Source organism: Ambystoma mexicanum, chromosome 1q (assembly GCF_040938575.1).
Source record: "Ambystoma mexicanum isolate Mex_15411 chromosome 1q, UKY_AmexF1_1, whole genome shotgun sequence".
Taxonomy (NCBI): Eukaryota; Metazoa; Chordata; class Amphibia; order Caudata; family Ambystomatidae; genus Ambystoma; species Ambystoma mexicanum.
In genome coordinates this window covers 984093934-984114110 of record NC_090922.1, presented here as the reverse complement: position 1 = coordinate 984114110, position 20177 = coordinate 984093934, and the positions used below count along the sequence as shown (strand labels likewise).

The following is a 20177-nucleotide window of genomic DNA, read 5'->3' as shown; positions in this document are numbered from 1 at the left end:
CTTCAGTTGATCACCCTAAGATTCTCCTTTCACCCTTGGCCCTGCCCTTTCACCTGATCCCCTTGCAGACCTCTGCAGAACAAGTGTGCTCCTATTTGCATCCCCATTCACAGCTACAACAATTCTACTATTGACAAAGCGGGTGTGGCTGTGAGGAATTGTCATCTCCAAGGGTGCAAAGCCCTGGCTTTTTTGATTTTTCGTACAGAAAATGATGTGGGGGATTTTCTTTCTTTAAAGGGGCATTCTGCTAACCAAATCCCTTTTTGTCGCAACACCATCATAAACGCATAGTGCACTTATGCCCTGCTGCATTAGTAGCCTGATCTGCAGCACCGCTCTGCTCGTGGCGCAGAGCAGGTTCCAAGGTGACAATCAAAGGAGGTGACAAGATGCCCCCGCTGGACTGGCGCAGCAATCGCACCAGTCCAGCAGTCCAGTCCCTGGAACTGTGAACACTATCCATTGGGAACTTTGGTTTTGGAGTTACACCTTTCTTTTGAACTTAAACATTTGTGCACTTTCAAGGTCAAAGACATTACCCTTAGCACCATAGAGCTACTTTTAGAATTTGAGGGCTAGGATAGAATTTCGGACACATGACATTTTGCTTTCGACATCTTGACACAGGACAGACTCTTAGTTTTGGTTGACGTAGGGAAATACCTCCTATAGCAGGGACAGTGAGGCATTTTCCAACCCCGTTATTATTTTGAATAAAAGTGTGTAACCACAATCATAGGTTTTCTGTGTCTGTGTCTCATTTTTGTCTCCTCTCAACACACATCTTGAACTCACGTGATGTCATGGAGGTCCACTGTGGAAGCTGTTGTTGGGGGCAGGGGTGGTTACTGGATACTGCACTTGTCAATTCTCTGGGAAATGATGCCCCTGATTTCGCTTCTGCTGATTTATTCCTCATCAGGTAACATCCTCACAATCAGGTGTGGGAAATGAGAGGCATGGTGTGCGCACAATTGCGTTTCAACCTGTGGTAGATTTACTGATACATTGGTTGTCCTTATCCCATGGGCTGTCAGCATTTGCTAGTGTACTTACTGGGAATGTTGGAATAGCACCTGTTGGGACACAACCTATTTATTGCTTAGTATGTTCCCCTTCTGTCCAGGCTTCTTCCACGCTGGCAATATCACCCACCGGACTAATGCTCGTTATCGTATTAGAAGTTGGAGTGGGCATGTTAGAGCCTATGAACCCAGGCAGTGAAGATGTGCAGTCTTTGGGATGTAGAGGAGATGAGACGCATTGAATGCAGTGTTGACTGGAAACCTTCCCTGTTAAATGGAGGTCACGCTGGCCTTCCAAAGTCATGGGCAGCAAAGATTAGATGACGGCGTCTACAACATTGGGGGTGGATTCTGTGATTCTCTTTTCTCTATGGCATGGAGAAGGCACCTCCTTCGCTCAGTCCAAGGTCACAGTCTCCATTTTCTTATTTCAAGTCTATCTGAGCACAGACGTTGGCTGATTACCTAACTGGTGAGGCGTGGGCATGATTGAGTCACAAGTGCAAACTGTGTGCAAAAGTTATGCCTCGCCCTAGGAAAACTAATTGAAATGTAATTTCTCATTACAGAAACCTAATAGTGCTCCGATGTTACCCACCCCGCACCATGGCCCTCCCCAATCTATAATCATTGACACGCAAGTGTGAGAAGCCCAGGCTCCCCATGCTGCATTAAAGAAAAGTTAGCACTGTGCACTGGCCCGTCGTCTTGGCGGTGAAAGCTCCAATAAAACGTGTCAAATATATACACATTTACTTTACCTCTTTGTTTAATTGAATGGGTGATCAGATTGCTTTAGGGAACAATAGTTTTGATGGAAATTCACAGGAGGCTTGATCACGTTTTTTAAACAATCTTTTCTTTCTCTTCAGGTTAATACAGCCGCAGCCCGTCTTGGAATTCCGGTTTCTTGCATTTTACCTGTAAAAAATTATTCCTCAGAGTTGGAGCTGGAGCAGAACAATGACATCCTGATACTCACAGCGCTTCAGCAGATCATGCGTTTTGCAGACAATTATTTTGATAATATGCCTTTTGAGAGGACAGAATCCAATTCAGGCAGTGCTATAGTCTAATATTTATGTTGACATTTTTAAATAATAACTAAAGTTTATGGAGTAAAATCTAAAGCCATGCACATAGCTTCTGCCCTTTCATGATGTGAAAATGCTTCCAGACGTAACATGGACTATGTGTTGGAACTGCCAAAGAATGATTGATTACAGAAATCTGCGTTTATAAATTCTTGACATATTGGAACGTACTATGTCTTTTCGAATATATGTCATGATGCAGTGGTAGCACACTTACGTCTCAAGAGGCCATGCAAATGGTATTAACAGTAATAACACAAACTTGAACTACCAATGAAATATTGGTATATCTTTTCTTTCTCTTCAGGTTAATACAGCCGCAGCCCGTCTTGGAATTCCGGTTTCTTGCATTTTACCTGTAAAAAATTATTCCTCAGAGTTGGAGCTGGAGCAGAACAATGACATCCTGATACTCACAGCGCTTCAGCAGATCATGCGTTTTGCAGACAATTATTTTGATAATATGCCTTTTGAGAGGACAGAATCCAATTCAGGCAGTGCTATAGTCTAATATTTATGTTGACATTTTTAAATAATAACTAAAGTTTATGGAGTAAAATCTAAAGCCATGCACATAGCTTCTGCCCTTTCATGATGTGAAAATGCTTCCAGACGTAACATGGACTATGTGTTGGAACTGCCAAAGAATGATTGATTACAGAAATCTGCGTTTATAAATTCTTGACATATTGGAACGTACTATGTCTTTTCGAATATATGTCATGATGCAGTGGTAGCACACTTACGTCTCAAGAGGCCATGCAAATGGTATTAACAGTAATAACACAAACTTGAACTACCAATGAAATATTGGCACATTCAGCACACTGTGCCCCTGCAGAGGCAGACACTAACTTTTTGAATTGTCGCACAAGTCCTACTGTATACATTTTACTTGAATAAATAAAAGACACAGTATTGCTTAATCACATATTCTTAAAATCAGCATTACACATATGTAGCAGGTGATTGTGTTATTCTGTTTTTTATGTCTGAGAAATCATGTTAATATAAGACCAAAAAAATGTATTTACCACTTTTCAGTCTCCTTATACCATTTGATTTTTTACACAGACTCTGGAAATAAAGAATGATAATGCAAATGTGTTGCAGTATGCTTTATCATGTTTCAAGGTGGACTTTACTCATAGTAAAGTTTTGTTTTATTTGTTTATTGGTTAAATAAGACATGCAACCTTAAAAATGCACTTCAACAAAACATTAAATCATCCTACTTCAATAAAATCTGATAATAAACTACATATTTCATAAAATACAGTTTCAAATAGCACACTTAAAACCCCCAAGAAAGAAATGAATAATATATATAACACAGCCGTCTCCCACCCTTTGATCCGCCCTAATCAATTTCATCATTATGAACTTTTGCTAGTACTGAAAATGTGCAAATCATGCAAACAAGTCTTATACAGTACAGGAAATGTGCACACGTGCAAATATCGTATCTTCGGTGATAGCTTTTCACTTACAGTGCGAAAGGTATTACAATAGCATAAACATGTGCAAAGCAAGCTAACACTTCACTCTCCGGGATTTATGCAAACAGGACAAATGCAGTGCTAAGAATGTGCAAAACATGCAAATACAATACAATCCAAGTTACCTCATCAATTACGAATATTCTGATCAGTGCAATGTTATTATCATATAACAATCAGCATAGTTCTTTATGATATATAAGCAAAAAGCTATATACTATCATCAATTGTAACGCTCACCTTGTATCCACAGGGACGCCACCCGACTGGTCGGGAGCGCTTCTGGAGCTGGTTCACCTTCCCTGGGGGCTCGCGCTGCAGTGGGCTTATCCTGGAAGACAGGCGATCGGTTTTAGCTACAATCCCCTCCTTCGGGAGCCCGCCTCCCAAGTGTTCCCCTTGCGACCCCCCCTCGGAGCCTCTCTCACCTTCGTTAAGGTGCAATCTGTGCAGGGGCGCGTCGTAGTTGGGCACTTTTCGCCAAGTTACTTCACTGTCGTGGGCCCGGGTGTCCAGGCCGGCTGCGTCTCCCCTCTTGAGGTAAGTCTTGAGTCTTTGAAGAATGAGTGTCCGCGATAGCCAGTGCACACCAGCCCTTATCTAATGAGATAATTATCATCTTCTCCACAGTTATTTAACTGGAGTCCAGATCTAATCACTTCAAGATCGAATTACACGAAGCGCACAGAAGCGCACAGAAGGCGCACAGAAGGCGCTTGCAGCGAGAAACTCACTGTTTTGTCGCCAGACCTGTGGCACTGAAATCAACCGGCTCAGGTAGGACACCATCAAGTCCACTAGGACAGTCCTGAAGACGGCACCAGAACACAAGCAACCTATTCTGTGCCAGAAACACCAGTCATTGTCGACTAGATAGATGTTAGGTCACTCTGACCACATTCTCAGTCACCAATATGTACTAACTCACTGTAAAGAAACTAAATGCACATATGACTGTATGAAGCTCACTTATAATGCCTCAAGGGCAACCAAAAGGTTACGTTAACACTAGCAATGTCATGCTAGTAAAAACTGTTTGGTTTTTAAAGACAATCACATGAATACAATTTGTATATGTGTTACATGTTTTTCTGGGTGTTCTCTAAACACAGACCACTAGCAATGATCTGTCAATAGTGTGCTGGTTCCTTTCACGGCCAGTGTCCGCAAGGTGGGGTAGCCTTAGTCCTTGCATCATAACTGTTATACCCCCTCATGACTTAGGGCCCCCTCAACAAAAAAGAAGGCAACTTACCTCCTTATATAGAAAAAATCCCAACAGGTAGTGTCGCTAAGCAAGCGGCTTTGATGGCCAGTAGCTCCTTATCCGTGATGGCATAGTTGAGCTCAGGCGGCGAGAATTTTCGAGACCAGAATGCCACGGGATGTAGCTGGCCAGTGTGTGGGTCCCTCTCTGATAACACCGCACCCATCGCCATACCGGAAGCATCAGTCTCCACCACATATGGAAGGTCTGGGCGTGGGTGTCGTAAGATTGGGGCGGTGGTGAATTTTGCCTTGATTTCCTGAAAGGCCTTTTTGGCCTCTTCTGTCCATCGAAACGTTTTGTTGCACTTCCTTAATAGCAACGTGATCGGGTGTACTATTTGCGAAAACCCTTGGATGAAACGGCGGTAAAAGTTAGCAAAATCTAGCATGCTCTGGACTCCCTTGAATGAGCTTGGGGCTGGCCAATTGAGGACAGCATCCACCTTGTGCACATCCATTCAGATTCCTTTTGGAGTGAGGATAAAACCCAGGAATTCTACTTCTGTAATGTGGAATGAGTATTTCTCAAGCTTGGCTTAGAGATGATGTTGACGGAGTTTGGTAAGAACGGCCCATACATGCCTGACATGATCTTGTTCTGAAGCCGAATACACCAAGATGTCATCGATGTAGACTAAGGCACAGACATCAATCCGTTCTCTCAGAACATCGTTCATGAAGTATTGAAATGCGGCTGGGGCATTGCATAAGCCGAACGGCATCACTTGGTATTCGTATAAGCCGTATTTGGTTCGGAATGCCGTTTTCCGCTCGTCCCCTTCTTTAATGCGCACAAGATGGTAGGCCCCCCCCTCCCCCTAAGGTCCAATTTCGTGTAGATTTGGGCTTCCTTGACTTGGTCTAGCAGCTCTGGGATCATAGGGGGTAGCGGTTATTGACAGTGACTTGGTTCAATGCACGGTAGTCAATGCACGTCCTGAATTCTCCTTCCTTCTTCGGTACGAAGAATAAGGGAGACGCTGACGCTGACTTCGAAGGGCGGATGAAACCGTTGGCCAGGTATTGCTTCAGATATGTTTTCAGATGTTGGTTCTCAGGTTCGGTGAGTGCATAGATACGGCCACATGGAATTTGGGCTCCAGGTATCAGGTTGATCTAGCAATCGTAGGGCCTGTGGGGTGGCAAGGTATTTGCTTGTTCTTTTTGGAACACATCTTGAAAGTCCTGGTATTGAATTGATAAGTGGCAACCGCGCCTAGGACACTTAACGTACCTTCCTGGACAGATGAACTGGCATGCTTCCCTTTTCTCCTTTTGGGATAGCAGGTGTGTGTGGAGTCATGGGAGAAGACCAACTCTCGGGCACGCCAGTTGATCCGCGGGTTGTGCGCAACCAGCCACAGCATTCCTAAGATTAACCGGAACTGCGGTGCTTTGATGAGATCAAAGGTGGTAGTTTCCCGATGGCCATCTTCACATAAGAGGGTGAATTCTGTGGTACACTCGGACACTGGACTGGAGGCGATTTCGGTGCCATCTACAGTGGTTATAGTCTCTGTGGTGGGCTTCGAACAGAGTGGGAGCCCCATCTTTGCTGCAAGATCCTCGTCCATGCAGTTCCCCACTGCTCCACTATCATTGTACGCTTCTAATGAATGCATCCTTGATGGCTTTTGATGGGTGATTAGGATCACGGGCAAAGCAAAATGGGAGGTCTGTAGTTGGATTTCTTCCCTCGACAATTGGACCCCTACAATTGCAGGGCTTGGTAGTTTTCCGACTCCTCACTTGGTTTCTCCTTGTCTGTGGGCCCTACGGTTCTTCTTGGTGGTTTAACTGGACATTCCTTAAGGAAATGGCCAGCTTTTCCGCAGTACAGGCATAGCTGCTGTTCTCTCCTCTTATCCCATTCGGCTTTGGTTAAAGGAGGCCTAACCCCTCCTAGTTGCATTGGTTCCGTGGTGCCCTCAGGTCCCTGCTGGGCATGCTCCTTAAGGCGCACAAACATGGGGCATGCGTCCGGTTTGCTTCGGTCTATTCTCCGATCTTGCAACCGGTGGTTGAGTTGCACCACCAGATTTATGAATTCGGCATAGTCCTTGGGTGGGTCCACTACTTGGGCCAATACGTCTTTTAACTCCCCTCGCAAGCCCCGGTGGAACAAGGTGGTCCGTTTGTCCTCCGGCCATTCTGCTTCGACCACCAGTCTATTAAAGGTGGCTATGTACGCCAACAGATCCTGGTTTCCTTGTAGAAGGGACAAAAGTTTGTTATCCAAAGCCTCCCCATGGGAGCGACGGGCGAAGAGCTTTTCCAGCTCCTGCTGAAAGCCCCCGAAATCGTGTAACAGTGGATCATCCCGGCTGATAAACGGCACCGACCAATCTGCTGCACTACCACTCAAGTAGGATAAAACAAAGGCCACACGCGATTGATCATTGGGAAATGCCCCAGGTCTGCACAAAACTTGGAGGCGACACTGATTCATGAAGGTCGCGTATCTTCGGGGATCCCCCGAGAAACGCTCCGGTGGAGCTAGTGGTACTGTCCCAGGTAGATTGATCTGGACCGAATTGCTCGTTGGAGTTGGCATTGATGGGCTGATTCCGGGCAACAGGGCTTGCCCGGCCTGCGATTGAAGGAGTTGTCTGCCAAGATCATCAGTTTGTTCTTTGGCCACAATTAGTTCTCTCTGCAGGGCGTTGGATTCTTGTCGGGCTGAATGTACCTCTGCACGTAACTGCCCCAACAACTGGGCCAACTGGTCGGTTTCTGAGGTTTCCATACTAGGCACCCGGGTGTATTATTATGTTTGTGCTTCGCGTTCTGTAACGCTCACCTTGTATCCACAGGGATGCCACCCGACTGGTCTAGAGCGCTTCTGGAGCTGGTTCACCTTCCCCGGGGACTTGCGCTGCCGTGGGCTTATCCTGGAAGACATGAGTTTGGTTTTAGCTACAATCACCTCATTCGGGGGCCTGCCTTGCGAACCCCCCTCAGAGCCTCGCTCACCTTGTATTTCGTTAAGGTGCGCTCTCCGTCCTGCCTTTCTGTGCAGGGCCGCGTTGTGGTTGGGCACCTTTCGCCGAGTTACTTCACTGGCGTGGGCCCGGGAGTCCAGGCCGGCTGCGACTCCCTTCTCGATGTAAGTCTTGAGTCTTTGAAGAATGAGTGTCCATGATTGTTATTGCCTTGTTGACCTTCTCCTTCTCTCGTTGATGCAGAAGGGTGATGGAGAGCTGATGGTGAGGGCAGTGCTCGAGAAGGTAAGAGAATGCACAAAGCGCGGTGCTGTGAGCGTCTTTGAATAAGGCTAACCTGTGCTGTCCTTCCTTAAAGGTTGCCAAGAAGTCCTGGAAGGTATGCGGCCAGATGGAAGCGGAGCATAGGATGGAGGATGTCCGGGCGGCAATCAAACTTCCAGGAGAGCTTCGGTAAGTAGCGGAGTCTGGAGATGATGATGTCGGAAGACGAACGCTCACTAATTATTTCCCTTCTGGTCTCTCCTTTCTAGGATGTTGCTCGCGGAGGAAGATGAGGTCTAGTGAAGATTCTGGAGTGAGCGAGATGCTGGGTGCAGAACAGGTAAGGAAGAATAACAGTGTTCTTCTTCTTCCAGATGATGCAGGCCAAGGATGCTGCGAGCAGGTCGTCACGCTGCAAGTGCAATCATGCTGCAAGTGCAGAAAAACGCAAAGCACGTGCCTCAGCTTGCGCGTGGCTTAAATAGCCAGCAGGTGTCCCAGGTGCCTCCAGGGTGGACCACGCCCTGGATGCTAGACTGCATGATACAGTTCCACGTCTATCCTTGTGGGGGCAGCCATGTTGGTCCATTCCCCAATAGAAACTCCACATGACTGTACCCTTGGGGCCTTGCAGGAATACTGGGGCAAGGGCCAGAGGCCCTGAGTTCCCAGGCCAGGGGTAAAGTTTGTGACTTCAATTGCCAAGGCACCTGGGGGCAACCCACCTCCATCTGTTCCAGGTGTAAAGTTCTCATAAAATGTACTACTGCAATAGCCATAGAGATCGGTTAGCCACTGAAACACCTGAGCCAAAAATCCTTCTTATCCATTGTAGTGCCATTCGCCAATAGTTTTCTAAAGTGGAATAACCTCCAAACGCTCGGCAATGGGCAAGAAACTAAAAGATGCTCCACAGTTTCCAAGGTTTGCCCATCTTTACTAAATCTACAATTGGCCTCTTCCTCAGAGAGCTTTTTGCGTCTCAGAGAGATACTTCACCCATGCGGAGGAGATTCCACCGGAACCTCAAACTCCTGCCTAACCTTTGGGCATGGAGACAATTTCAAGTATGAGGCTAGTTCTCCCAACCTCTTATGCTCATCCACAAGGTGTCTCAAGCTAACATACCCATGAAATGCAGTAATCTTTGTACACCAGTCAGGCGGGTATAAAAAATGTTCAACCCTTGATGGTTCCATTATTAAATCTGATTTAGCCAAATTGCAACTATCCAATATTTTATTACATTTCAAACTAAAGCCTGTTAACACTTTTACTGACTCATTATCCATTAAGGTGCCCAGATCTTCATACAGTGTGTTCGGAGCGTCACAAATCATTTTGCGGTACAGTGACAATAACCTCCAATGCCCCAAAATTTTAAGTGACTTGAGCCCCAACTCAAACCTAATAGCGGCAGTGAGAGCCACATTAGGGATGCCCAGGGCGGACTGCAATACCAGACCCTTTCGGGTATCGGGGTGCAATTCCACACCATGCAAATGTTTAGGGACTAGTTGCCCCACTTAAAATGTGATTAACAGCAGCAAGCTGAACTTAGAATATTTGCTTTTTATGTATTTCATCTGGGTGATGAGCCATGTTAGTTTATCCTTAAATAAGTCCTTAGCAAATGCTTTATCTGATTTACTTGAGATTAAATAACCCAGGTAGACCAGATGTTTAACTTTCTCTGAAACATCATTTAGGGCCCATTTTTTACTACTCCATTTATAGAAATTCAAGATGGGTATCACTTTAGTTTTTCCTGAAAATGTTTATTTTATTCTCCCCACAGAATTATTAAAAGCAGTTAAAAATGTCTGTAGCCCAATGCTAGCACACTCCACTAATATAAAATCATCTGCACAGGCTAACCACTTTACACTCAATCTGTACACTCAATCTGCCTGGGGGAGACAAAAGCTGCTAAATCAAGTCATTCCCCAATGTCAGATACACACAAATTAAAAAGGCAGAGGGCCAGAATTCACCCCTGCCTCCACCCTTTCCAGGTAGGATTTTTTTGAGTTGGGGGCCCTTGCTGCTTTAATCGCACCTGAATGTTGGAATTGTCATGGAGCTGCATAAGCACTTTGAGCAGTCCCTCTGGGATTCCCCAGCTCCATAGTTTGTACCATAGTCAATTTTGATCTACTAAGTCAAAAGCCAATGATATATCGACCGCGGCCAGGTCAATCGTTTCGTATTGCTTCCCCTGGACCATATATTGTAGACATGTCATTATAAAACCATTCAGCCTTGTCCCATGCCCCTTCCTAAACCCGGTTTGGGCTTTTTGTATTCTTCATCGTCACCGCCCAATCCTCTAGGTGCTGCAGCAAAATAGTCGAAAACACCTTGCTGACAGCATCCAGAATTGTGATTGGGTGATCATTCTTGGGCTCTGATCTCCTGCCCCGCGTATAGTAAAGTACATGATCTAAGGACTTGTTCTAAAATAAGTGCCATTTGACAATATTCATTAACCCATTTGTTTCACTCATCCCTCCTTCAGCTAGCTCAGATATCTTTCTGGGAGATTTCCTTTCATTATCAACAACAGAAAGGGACCATAGGATAGAGGATGACAGATTGTGCTCATTTATCTTTTTATAAATTCAATCTCCGGCAGACAGGTATGTGGTGGAGGATTGAAAGTGGATTTGGGTTTCAGACCAGTGACATTAGGAATTTTGACCACCATTTCTCTTTCTTCTCTACTTTCACCTATCTGTTTTGGTAAATATACCTCAAAATAATGTTTGAGGCGTATATTACGAGCAAACCTGTGTAGTTCTAATTCCATAGTAAAACGATCTGCTTTGGCAACCGGGGCAAAAGAGAGACCTTTCAAAAGAAGACTTAATTCCACACTACTCAATACCAGAGGACAGATTGATAATAGGTATTTGGTCACTTTTCATTGATTCTGATACCACTGTCAGGTTTGCATCCCAAAATGTGAAGCAAAGGTTTGTACATACCTACCAAGACAGGAAAAGAGATCAAACGGTACTGAACCAGTGGGGTCTCCCAACAAGAGTGGGTCATCGCAAATGTGGCATTTGCGTAGCAGGTCCGCTGACAGAGATTAGAATAGAGTACAATTATGGCAAAGTGAATTGGCAGTTAAGAACACATACTAACTGCAGAACGAGAAATGTCATCTATGTAATTATTTGCCCCTGTGATCTGCTTTACATGGGTAAGACTACGCGAGAGGTTAGACAACGAATATGAGAACATAGAAGTTGCGATCGCAACAAGGTGGCGGATAAACCACTAGTTGACCATTTCATACATTGTGCACACAAGGACACAGACCTTAGATGGTTCATGCTGCAAAGCATCAGACCGTTGAGTAGGGGAGGTGATATAGCTGCAGCCCTACATAGGATGGAACAACGGTGGATATATACCCTTGACAGTGTGAGACGGGGACTCTACGTAGCGGTGGAGTGGAATGCTCTTCTCACTCATTAATTTCTTCCCCTCCAGTATTACAGAGCTAGGTAATGTACTACCCCCCTTGACTGCGAGGTTCTATTAAATAGCATGAGTCAGATTACTTGGAACGTAATCTAATCAAAGAAGAGGGTGGCGGTACGGGTAGCTCAAAATAATTCCTATGTGATAAATGTGTGCAATTAATTTTTGCAACAATACTCTCAGAAAATATGATGCTTGTCCTATATGACCAAATACAAATAAGAAGTAATGTAAATATAGAGGTAGAAGATGGCTTTATTGGGCCACTCTACTCTAGGATTATTAATATTAAAATATGGCAAATGAAATGAATGCGGAATTCGTGAGGGTCTTCTCGTGGTATGAGAGAAGAGGTCAGTCCTCTTTCTATGACCATGGACGGCTAGTATTATAGACGACTACGCAACACAGTTGTTTTTACGTATTTCCTGTGCGGCTGAGACGAGAGCCTCAGCACTCGAGAGGTACGAGACAGAAGGTGAGATAAATATATTGCTCTGTGATTAACACAGAATGATTGAGACTAGATAATATTTGAAGCGTAATGTTTGATGTGTGAGAAACGCTCCAAAATACAGGGTAATCACATTAGATAATTAATGTGAATAAGTCGCTGGGTCACGGATATGAGAGCCTTTCTGCACTTTTCCGTGTAAGACGTTGGGTGTGCTTACAGCGGACACCTTGTAAGAGTGAATACAGAGGGAGCCCTGTAGAAAAAACGGAATGATTCAGACTAGATAAGACTCGAAATGTAACAATTGATGTGTGAGCTACGCTCCAAAATATGGGGTAATTGCATGAGACAATAAAAAGTAAATCAGTCGCCCTGTCACGGAAATGAGAGCAGGTTTTCACTATACCGTGTTGACCATATGGCGCGTTTTCAGCGGGTTAAGTGTACCGTTTAAGAATTAATACAGGGGGAGATTTAGCACCTATTGATAGGTGCTTTAAGGGAGTGCTTACACATCCCTTTTCTGATATTGGACCGGGGAAATGTCCAAGTTCTGTACAATGGCGGCTTTGCCTGCATTCTATTCACTGCTTATAGCTAGCTTCTATGATGACTTATTCTATCTTGCTTTTCAGGGTCTGTACATGTATTGAGATTCTGTTTTCTTCAGCATATGTTTCTTCTTGCCTATGTCAATAGTAAATTTGACCTCTTGCGTCATCATTTGTACTCTAGGATTCATACCTTGTCATACTTCTTTATCTTGAGACATTGTGCACACTTCTTTATGGCGTCATCAATTCATTTGTTAGCTTCTTTTCATATTCCTTCAGGTTTTTCCTCCTGTAGGTAATCATCATGTTGGGGGTACATTCGGTAGGGTTGTCTCAATGGATATCTTCTTTCCAACACTGGCTGCAGTATTGGTATTATTGCAGGAGGCAGGGGGGCAGGATCTCCTGCAGATGCACACAGCTGCTTCTCTACATTCCCCCCTCTGGTCGAGTCCTCGACCACCTCCTCAATTTTCTCGGTGTCCTTGTATTTTATCTCTAAGAAAAGTCTCTTTGGTGTCCCCATCTTAGTCACCCCCCTTAGGGAGGGTGCCCGCTGTTTTGATGTGTTCGTCCACAATCCAGGTCCTGTAATTACATTGTCCGTTTGGGGGTACAGTAGACCCATCGTCCCATGTATTTTTTATGATCCTTTGGGTACCAGAACTTTGTTCCCTCAAGTGTTACAAGGCTGGCCTTTATGTAATCTCTGATGGTGTCATCAGTCAGCTCCTTTACTTCTGGTTCATCCTTGGCATTAATCATGATCTTCATTCCCATGCTTTCTTGGCAGTTTTCTTACATTGTGCAATTATTATCCTTATCAAACAGAATCCAAATATGATTATCCCCAATATTGCTCCAAGGAACTTGAATAGGTGTGCCATCCAATAAGGAGTCTATGAGAACAGGAAGGCAAACCAACTATCATCTTCAATGGCTGATGTCTCGTCCACCATTTTTATGTGTAAATCCGTCAACATCGATATGGCATGAATGTGAATGTGCAACATGATGGCCCAATCCTGGCGCAAACACATCCTTCCATAGCTGTGATCATGTCATGGACATACCTGTTCTGGAGGGTCATCAGCCTTATGGCCCTCAATTCTACTTTTATCACGTTAAATCCCTTAATGGTGGCATTGATTGTTTACAGCCGCTCCCATCTAGGGCTTTGTAACTACCTGGCGTTTACAGCAGTCTGAACCCCAGGCATGAACATAGATGTGAACAACAATGCAGTTTTACTGAACAATTTGTGTTCATCAGGAATATCATCAAAAGCTGCTTTTGATTTTGCTGAGAAATAATTTGATCGCTTTCTTCGCCAGAGTTCTATTAACCTTCTTCTTCTCAGGTGATCATCTACTTTTGGGAACTCTTCAATTTTAAGATCACTATGTGAGATCACTAATGCTCGAACATGGATGTATACAAGAGAGCACACTCCACCCCAATTCCTGGGTAACTTCATTATGCTCTAGATCCGCAGGCCCAATACCGATCCATTAGGACAGCCGTCCCTCTCCTGATTCCTGGGATGACCATGGTGTTTTTAAAGCCTTTATTATGTCCAACATAATTCCTTGCCTTGCTTTGAAAGCACATAGTTGCATGTATTAATGGGACTACGGATACTGACCCAGCTTCATCCTCAACCCACGTCAGTAGTTTAGAGTATTTAGACCATGACTTCAAGCACTCATCGTTCATTTTCTGCACTCCTTGTACTGCTTCCTTTCTAAGTAGATGAGCTGAACATGACATCATTCCATCTTCCCATCCTTTACTGGTGTTTATTTGTCCATAGATCAGCAGCTGTGACCGTTGCCAGCATCCAGGCATTCCATTCTTCTCTGTCATGTCAGAACAGTTCATTCTCTTTATTTCTTCAACAACCACCTCGTCCTGGCATGCAGCAGGATACACGAGCATCCTGTCTGTCCATCCAGGTTCCTTCTCCATTTATGTTGTTTTGATATAATCATCATGGTATGGAAACGATTGTCTTGATCTCATCGCAATGTCACCCAGCTCCCTTGGAACTGTCCTCTAGTAGTACATGCTGCTAGATGACTGAGGCATTTCGCATCTTGCGCTGGCATCTCTTTTTAAATGAAGGTTTTGACAGTATTCTTAACATAGTGGATGAGAGAGCAGACATAGCAATTCTCATCAGATGCTCTTTCCCCAACCTTTTTCATGTGCTGATACCACATATTATTCCCCAGGTGAGCTGCTTTATCATGGTAAGTATTTATCCCCTGATTATCCTCTTCTGCATCTCTTATGTTGTTTAACATGCTCATAGAGATTAACAAAATTATCATAATTTGTACCTGCACTGGGAAGATTCATAGATGATCTTTTTTTAAATTGATCAGCAGGAAAATAGATTTTCAGAAATGTAAGATACAGAAAGATAAATAAAATACACATGCATATGTATATTACGCATAAAAGTCTGGAGAACCATTTGTTGTGCCATCCCAATGCTTGCTGGGTGAGTACTCTCTCTATAATCACATTGCCCTCTTCTCAAATAATTTTCACTGTAAGTATTCAACTTTGCATCTGTAACTGTACAATTTGCTCAATGATTGCTGTCAATATCCTCCTTATCACTGGACCATTCTTGGGATCATGTAAAAGGTGTGAATATTAACGTCTTGCCTAACAAGGGCAGGGTAGGATTGAAGTATGAACACAAAAATAGCAACCACAAGACTGTTTGTGTTAGTGCCAACAGGTATCATGTATAATAGATATCCTCCATGAAATTAATCGGGATATTAATCTCTCATCCAATTTCTAATCAATAGCGGATGTTTTAGGCATAATACTGATGCATTATTAATTTTTTTCAAACCATTTCTAAAAGATTTTTCAGCCTCTGGAATTCTTTCGCAAGTCTTTGCACTTCCTGCTAAAATATATAAGGAGCGTCCATTGAATTCCAGTCCAAAAGAAATATGTGCTAATCACTTGCTGCTTTATTGTCCTCACGGACATTCTTCTTCTTGTCTTGCTTCTTGGTCAGCAACCGCTGGAGGAGGGTCCGCCTTTATAAAACTTTATGTCACCTAGATGCAGCCAAGCTCGTCTTCCCGATACCATAACTGCAGAAGGGGCAGATTTCTCAACAACAAAGGGGCCATTGAACCCAGGTCCGTGCAACCTTCTAGTGAAGTTCTTTATTAGGATCAGGTCCCCAACATATAACTTTGGTAGTGGCAATAGTTCACTTGGATTGGTTGCTGCTGGATTAGATAGACCTCTGCCCCCGATGCTTGATTTTATCTGAAATGAAAGAAATACTGGGAGTCATACATGTCAAATAATCGTGCATTTCAAAACCTAGAGTTTTCGCTACACTCTAGGTATCACTCATTACCCTGGTTCAGAGGTTTTCAAACTGTGGGGTGTGCCCCCCCAGGGGGGCGCGGCCGCATTGCAGGGGGGGCGCGAGAGCCCAACATGAAATGTGTGAAAAAAATGGAAAAAAAACTTTTTTCTTTTTTATATTTGAGGAAATGGGCAGGGGCAGCTCACATGGTCAGACTGGACCATAAAACGGCTTTAGGCACCAATGAAAAAGTGGCCAGCTGTTGCAAATGGATATTCAGTCCTTTAGTCACTGAATGTTTGAGTAGTACCCAAGGGGGTGTTTTTTGTTCAAATGTAAACAAATTGTGATATTTAAAGAATGTTTATTCAGCAATAATGGTCAAAACTACTAGCTGAATAGTGAAGAAACTCCTCAAACTGGCCCACGCTGGCCAAAAAAGTGGCCCATTATGACTGGCCTACACTAGCATTTTGCATTTTTGGTACGGTCATCGCCCTACAGGCTAGTCCAAGTCTGGTGGCTCATCCATAATGGGTGAGGGGGCGTCCACCCACTGGCCCCCTCACCCATTATGGAGGAGCGGAGGAGCCAGCCCAGTGAAACACTGAGCACTCCCTCAGATGCTTTTTCCAGCTGAGGGAGTGCTCCTGGGCTGGCTGAACTGTCAAAGGGAAACACTGTTTGCCTTTGACAGTTCAGTTACCCAGCCGCACATGATCACTGAGCCATGCAACGCTGGGGGCGTTTTGCTTCGCCAGCCTTGCATAGCACGTTGGAAATGTTGGCTGGGTCACTGCATGTATGTATGTGCAAGAGGGTGCTCCTGCGCCTCCTAGCACATACGGGCAGAGCAAGCTGGAGTGGGGCATTTTAGCAACCACACGCAGGCCGCTGCAGAAGGTACATTTATGGTGATTTATTTTTTATTTAAATATGTGTATGGATGCGTGTATGATTGTGTTATGGGACTGTGGTGGGAGCAGGATGGGCGGGAGCACTGGGATAGTGTTGGGAGCGGGGTGGGGAGAGGCCAGGGTCTGTACTGGGAGTAGGGTGCGGTGACGGCACGCAAAAGTTCATCTGGCGCATTTGGCGGAGGCCCGGCCTGCCCAAATGTTGCTCAGGGGGGGCCAGGCCAAAAAAGATTGAAGACCACTGCCCTAGAGGGAGGTGTCATAGGCGTTCTCATATGACGACCTGTCACTAACTCGTGCGTGGTGAGGTGGTGGTCAGCATCTTGCTGATTCCAAAGGGTATATAAGGCTAGGGGTAGGCAATATAGCCATCCCTTTTTTAAAGTCAATTTAATCTTGGCAATCCTCTTTTTGAGGAGGCCGTTGAGTCCCTCACATAGAAAACATATGGTTTATACTTAATAGAAGCCCTATTTGTTGGAACAGTTCATTGACAATATGTGGCCCATTATTGGATCTTAATACTTTGCATACACCCCACCTTGAGACGACTTTGTGAACTCAAAACTCTGCTGCATGTTTTTATGTTTGTTTATTGTGTTTATATAGCGCTTTACACCAAAGCGCTTTACATTATAAAAAGAATACAATAACAGTAGAAGCAATTACAAAATATGAGTCAAACCAGTAATACAGCAACTAGAACAATTTGCCAGTGAAGATAAATGAGGGAGGAAGGGATGGAGAGGGGAAGGAAGTGGGGAACAGGAAGTGGGATAAGCTGAAGGCGAGGAAGCAGAAGAGGGGACTTAAGAGGAAACGAAGCAGGGGGAGAGAGGTAAGATGAGGAGGATAAAAAGGGGGGGAGAGGGGACGGTGGAGGAGGATCAGAGTATCGGGGAGGGGAGTGGAGAAGAAGAGATTTTAAGGAGACATGATAGGTGGGGATGGAACGGATAGAGAGAGGAAGGGAGTTCCAGTGGAGGGGGAAAGGAGCTGAAAGGAGCGAAAACGAGAGGAGACACATGGGGACGGGGGAACCAAGAGAAGGAAGAGGTCTGCAGATCGGAGGGAACGGGAGGGAGTGTAAAATGAGATGAGAGAGGAGAGATATGGGGAGCAAGATCATATAGAGACTTAAAGACAAGACAGAGGAAGTGGAATTTGAGTTGGGAATGAAAGGAAAGCCAGCCCAGATGTGAGAGCGAGGAGGAGATGGAATTGTTAGGAGAGAGAAGACAGAGGGTACGAATGGCAAAGTGGTAGAGGGATTTAAGGGGGGCAAGATGAGAAGCAGGGAGTCCGAAGAGGTCAGAAGAACAGTAGAAAAGAGGAGAGAAGAAAAGGGATGAGATTAAAAGTTTAGTGGTGTGGAAGGTGAGAGAGGAGCGTACTTTGCGAATATTGAAAAGGTGGTAGCGACATGCGCGGGAAGTGAGAGAAATAAGGTGGGTTAAGGAGAGGCCGGAGTCAAAGTGTGGCAGCGGGGTGTGCATACGGACCAGCTTCGATCCACCTAGAGAAGGGACAAACCACCACTAATGGATATCTGTAACCATTAGATGTATGTAGCCTATCGACATAGTCGATATGTAAATGCTGAAACGGACCATTCGGTCTAGGTATTACTCCTCTAATTGTTCTTAGTGTATGTCCACAGTAAACATTTGACACACAATGCAATTCACCATGAACTGTGCAACGTGTTTCAGCAAATTAGGAACAAATCAGTCTTCTGCAATAGTGGCAGCAAGACTTTCTCTGGTTATAGGTGCAGGGTAATGCAGTTGTTCAAGTGCAACTTTCAATAAGGCCGCTGGTATCACTGGCTTGCCAGTGATTTCCTGTCACCATAAAGCATCCGTGGGGGATAAAGAACAACCCCTTTGTATCCATAGTTCTTGCTCTTCCTGTGGTGATCTTCCCTGAATCTCTATTAATTTGGTAATTGACAGCATATTAAACCCTTCTCGTACTAACTTGGTTCTAGTTAAAGTTTCTGTAATATCTTCAGTATCAAAACTTGAAATATCTGAAGAATATGCAACCCTTTTGGCTTCTATGTCTGCGTCTTCGTTTCTGCCAGAGATAAAGTCTGTTAGTTTAGTATGGGCTGTGCATTTTACGGCCGCTATGGCCACTGGGAGCTGTAGTGCCTTGATGAGGCTGTCCAATAAGGACGCATGTTGTACTGGAGAGCCGTCCGTGTGAAGATAGCCCCTCCTTTTCCAACGTGACAGCCCTGCGTGTACGGTTGACATCACATATGCAGATTCTCTGTACACCATCACTTCCTGTCCTTCATGCTTCTCGAGTGCGACAATAAGCGCTACTAACTCTGCTGCTTGCGCTGAAAAGTGAGATAGTAGTCTTGCACTCGCCATTACCTCAAATTCACTATTTAATCGGTGTCTTACTACTGCGGATCCTGAATGCCTCTCCCCACTAGTTTGGTCAATTTTCGAAGAACCGTCAATAAAAAGAATTACCCCTCCCGCCATAGCATTCTCGTTCACACGGGGTATGTCAACATAAAATTCAACATAATTTGCACAGTCATGCACATGATCACCTTCTCCTACAGGTTCAGCTAAAAAAGGTGGCTGGGCTCACTATTTTACATCTTACAATTTTAATTGCTGAATTGGAGATCATTACTTCGTAAGCTAAAGCTCTTTGGGACGTTAACGTGCCCTTGGGGTTCTCTAAAATTGTAAATAAGGCATGTTCTACGTAAAGAGTCATAGAACAACCCATGGTAATACTTGTGGACTTCTAAATTGCAAATGCAGCAGCTGCCAAAGATTGTTTGCAAGGAAAGTGTCCTCTCATAACGGGGTCTAAAATACTGCTGTAATATGCCAAAGGTTTGTACCCTCCTGTTGTCCTTTGTGTAAGCACTGCTGTCATGACTGGCCCGTTTGTGTGTGAAAATAAATAAATTCCTTACCATAGTTGGGAATCCCTAAAACTGGAGCTGTACAAATTGCTCTTTTCAACTCCTAAAATCCTTCCTCCATTTCTTCAGTCCATTCTATCTTTTCCTTACCGACTTGTGCTTTCTTTAATGCTTGCAAAAGTGGCTTGGTATGTGTGCTGTAATCATACACTGAGGCTCTGCAGTAATTGCACAAGCCCAGAAATTGCTACATCTGTCTGACTGTGTTTGGTTTTGGTGTCTTCATAATTGCCTCAGCCCTTTCAGGTATCACTTTCTTCCCTTCATGTGAAATCAACTGGCCTATGTACAAAACCTCTTCCTGGCAATACTGTAATTTCTCATTGTTCACTTTATATCCCTTGTATGCTAAT

The 20177-nt window shown here is 44.4% G+C and overlaps 1 protein-coding gene across 2 annotated transcripts in view; it reads left to right on the top strand.

The window, feature by feature from the left end:
• LOC138539815 (interferon-induced protein 44-like) overlaps nucleotides 1-3225 on the top strand; it is a 237741-nt gene extending 234516 nt beyond the window's left edge. For both annotated transcript variants that reach the window (XM_069641637.1, XM_069641636.1), the window contains one exon: nucleotides 1901-3225. In XM_069641637.1, the coding sequence (XP_069497738.1) occupies nucleotides 1901-2104 (204 nt within the window). In that variant the 3' untranslated portion in view covers nucleotides 2105-3225. The remainder of the gene's footprint in view (nucleotides 1-1900) is intronic.
• Nucleotides 3226-20177: the final 16952 nt, after the last annotated feature.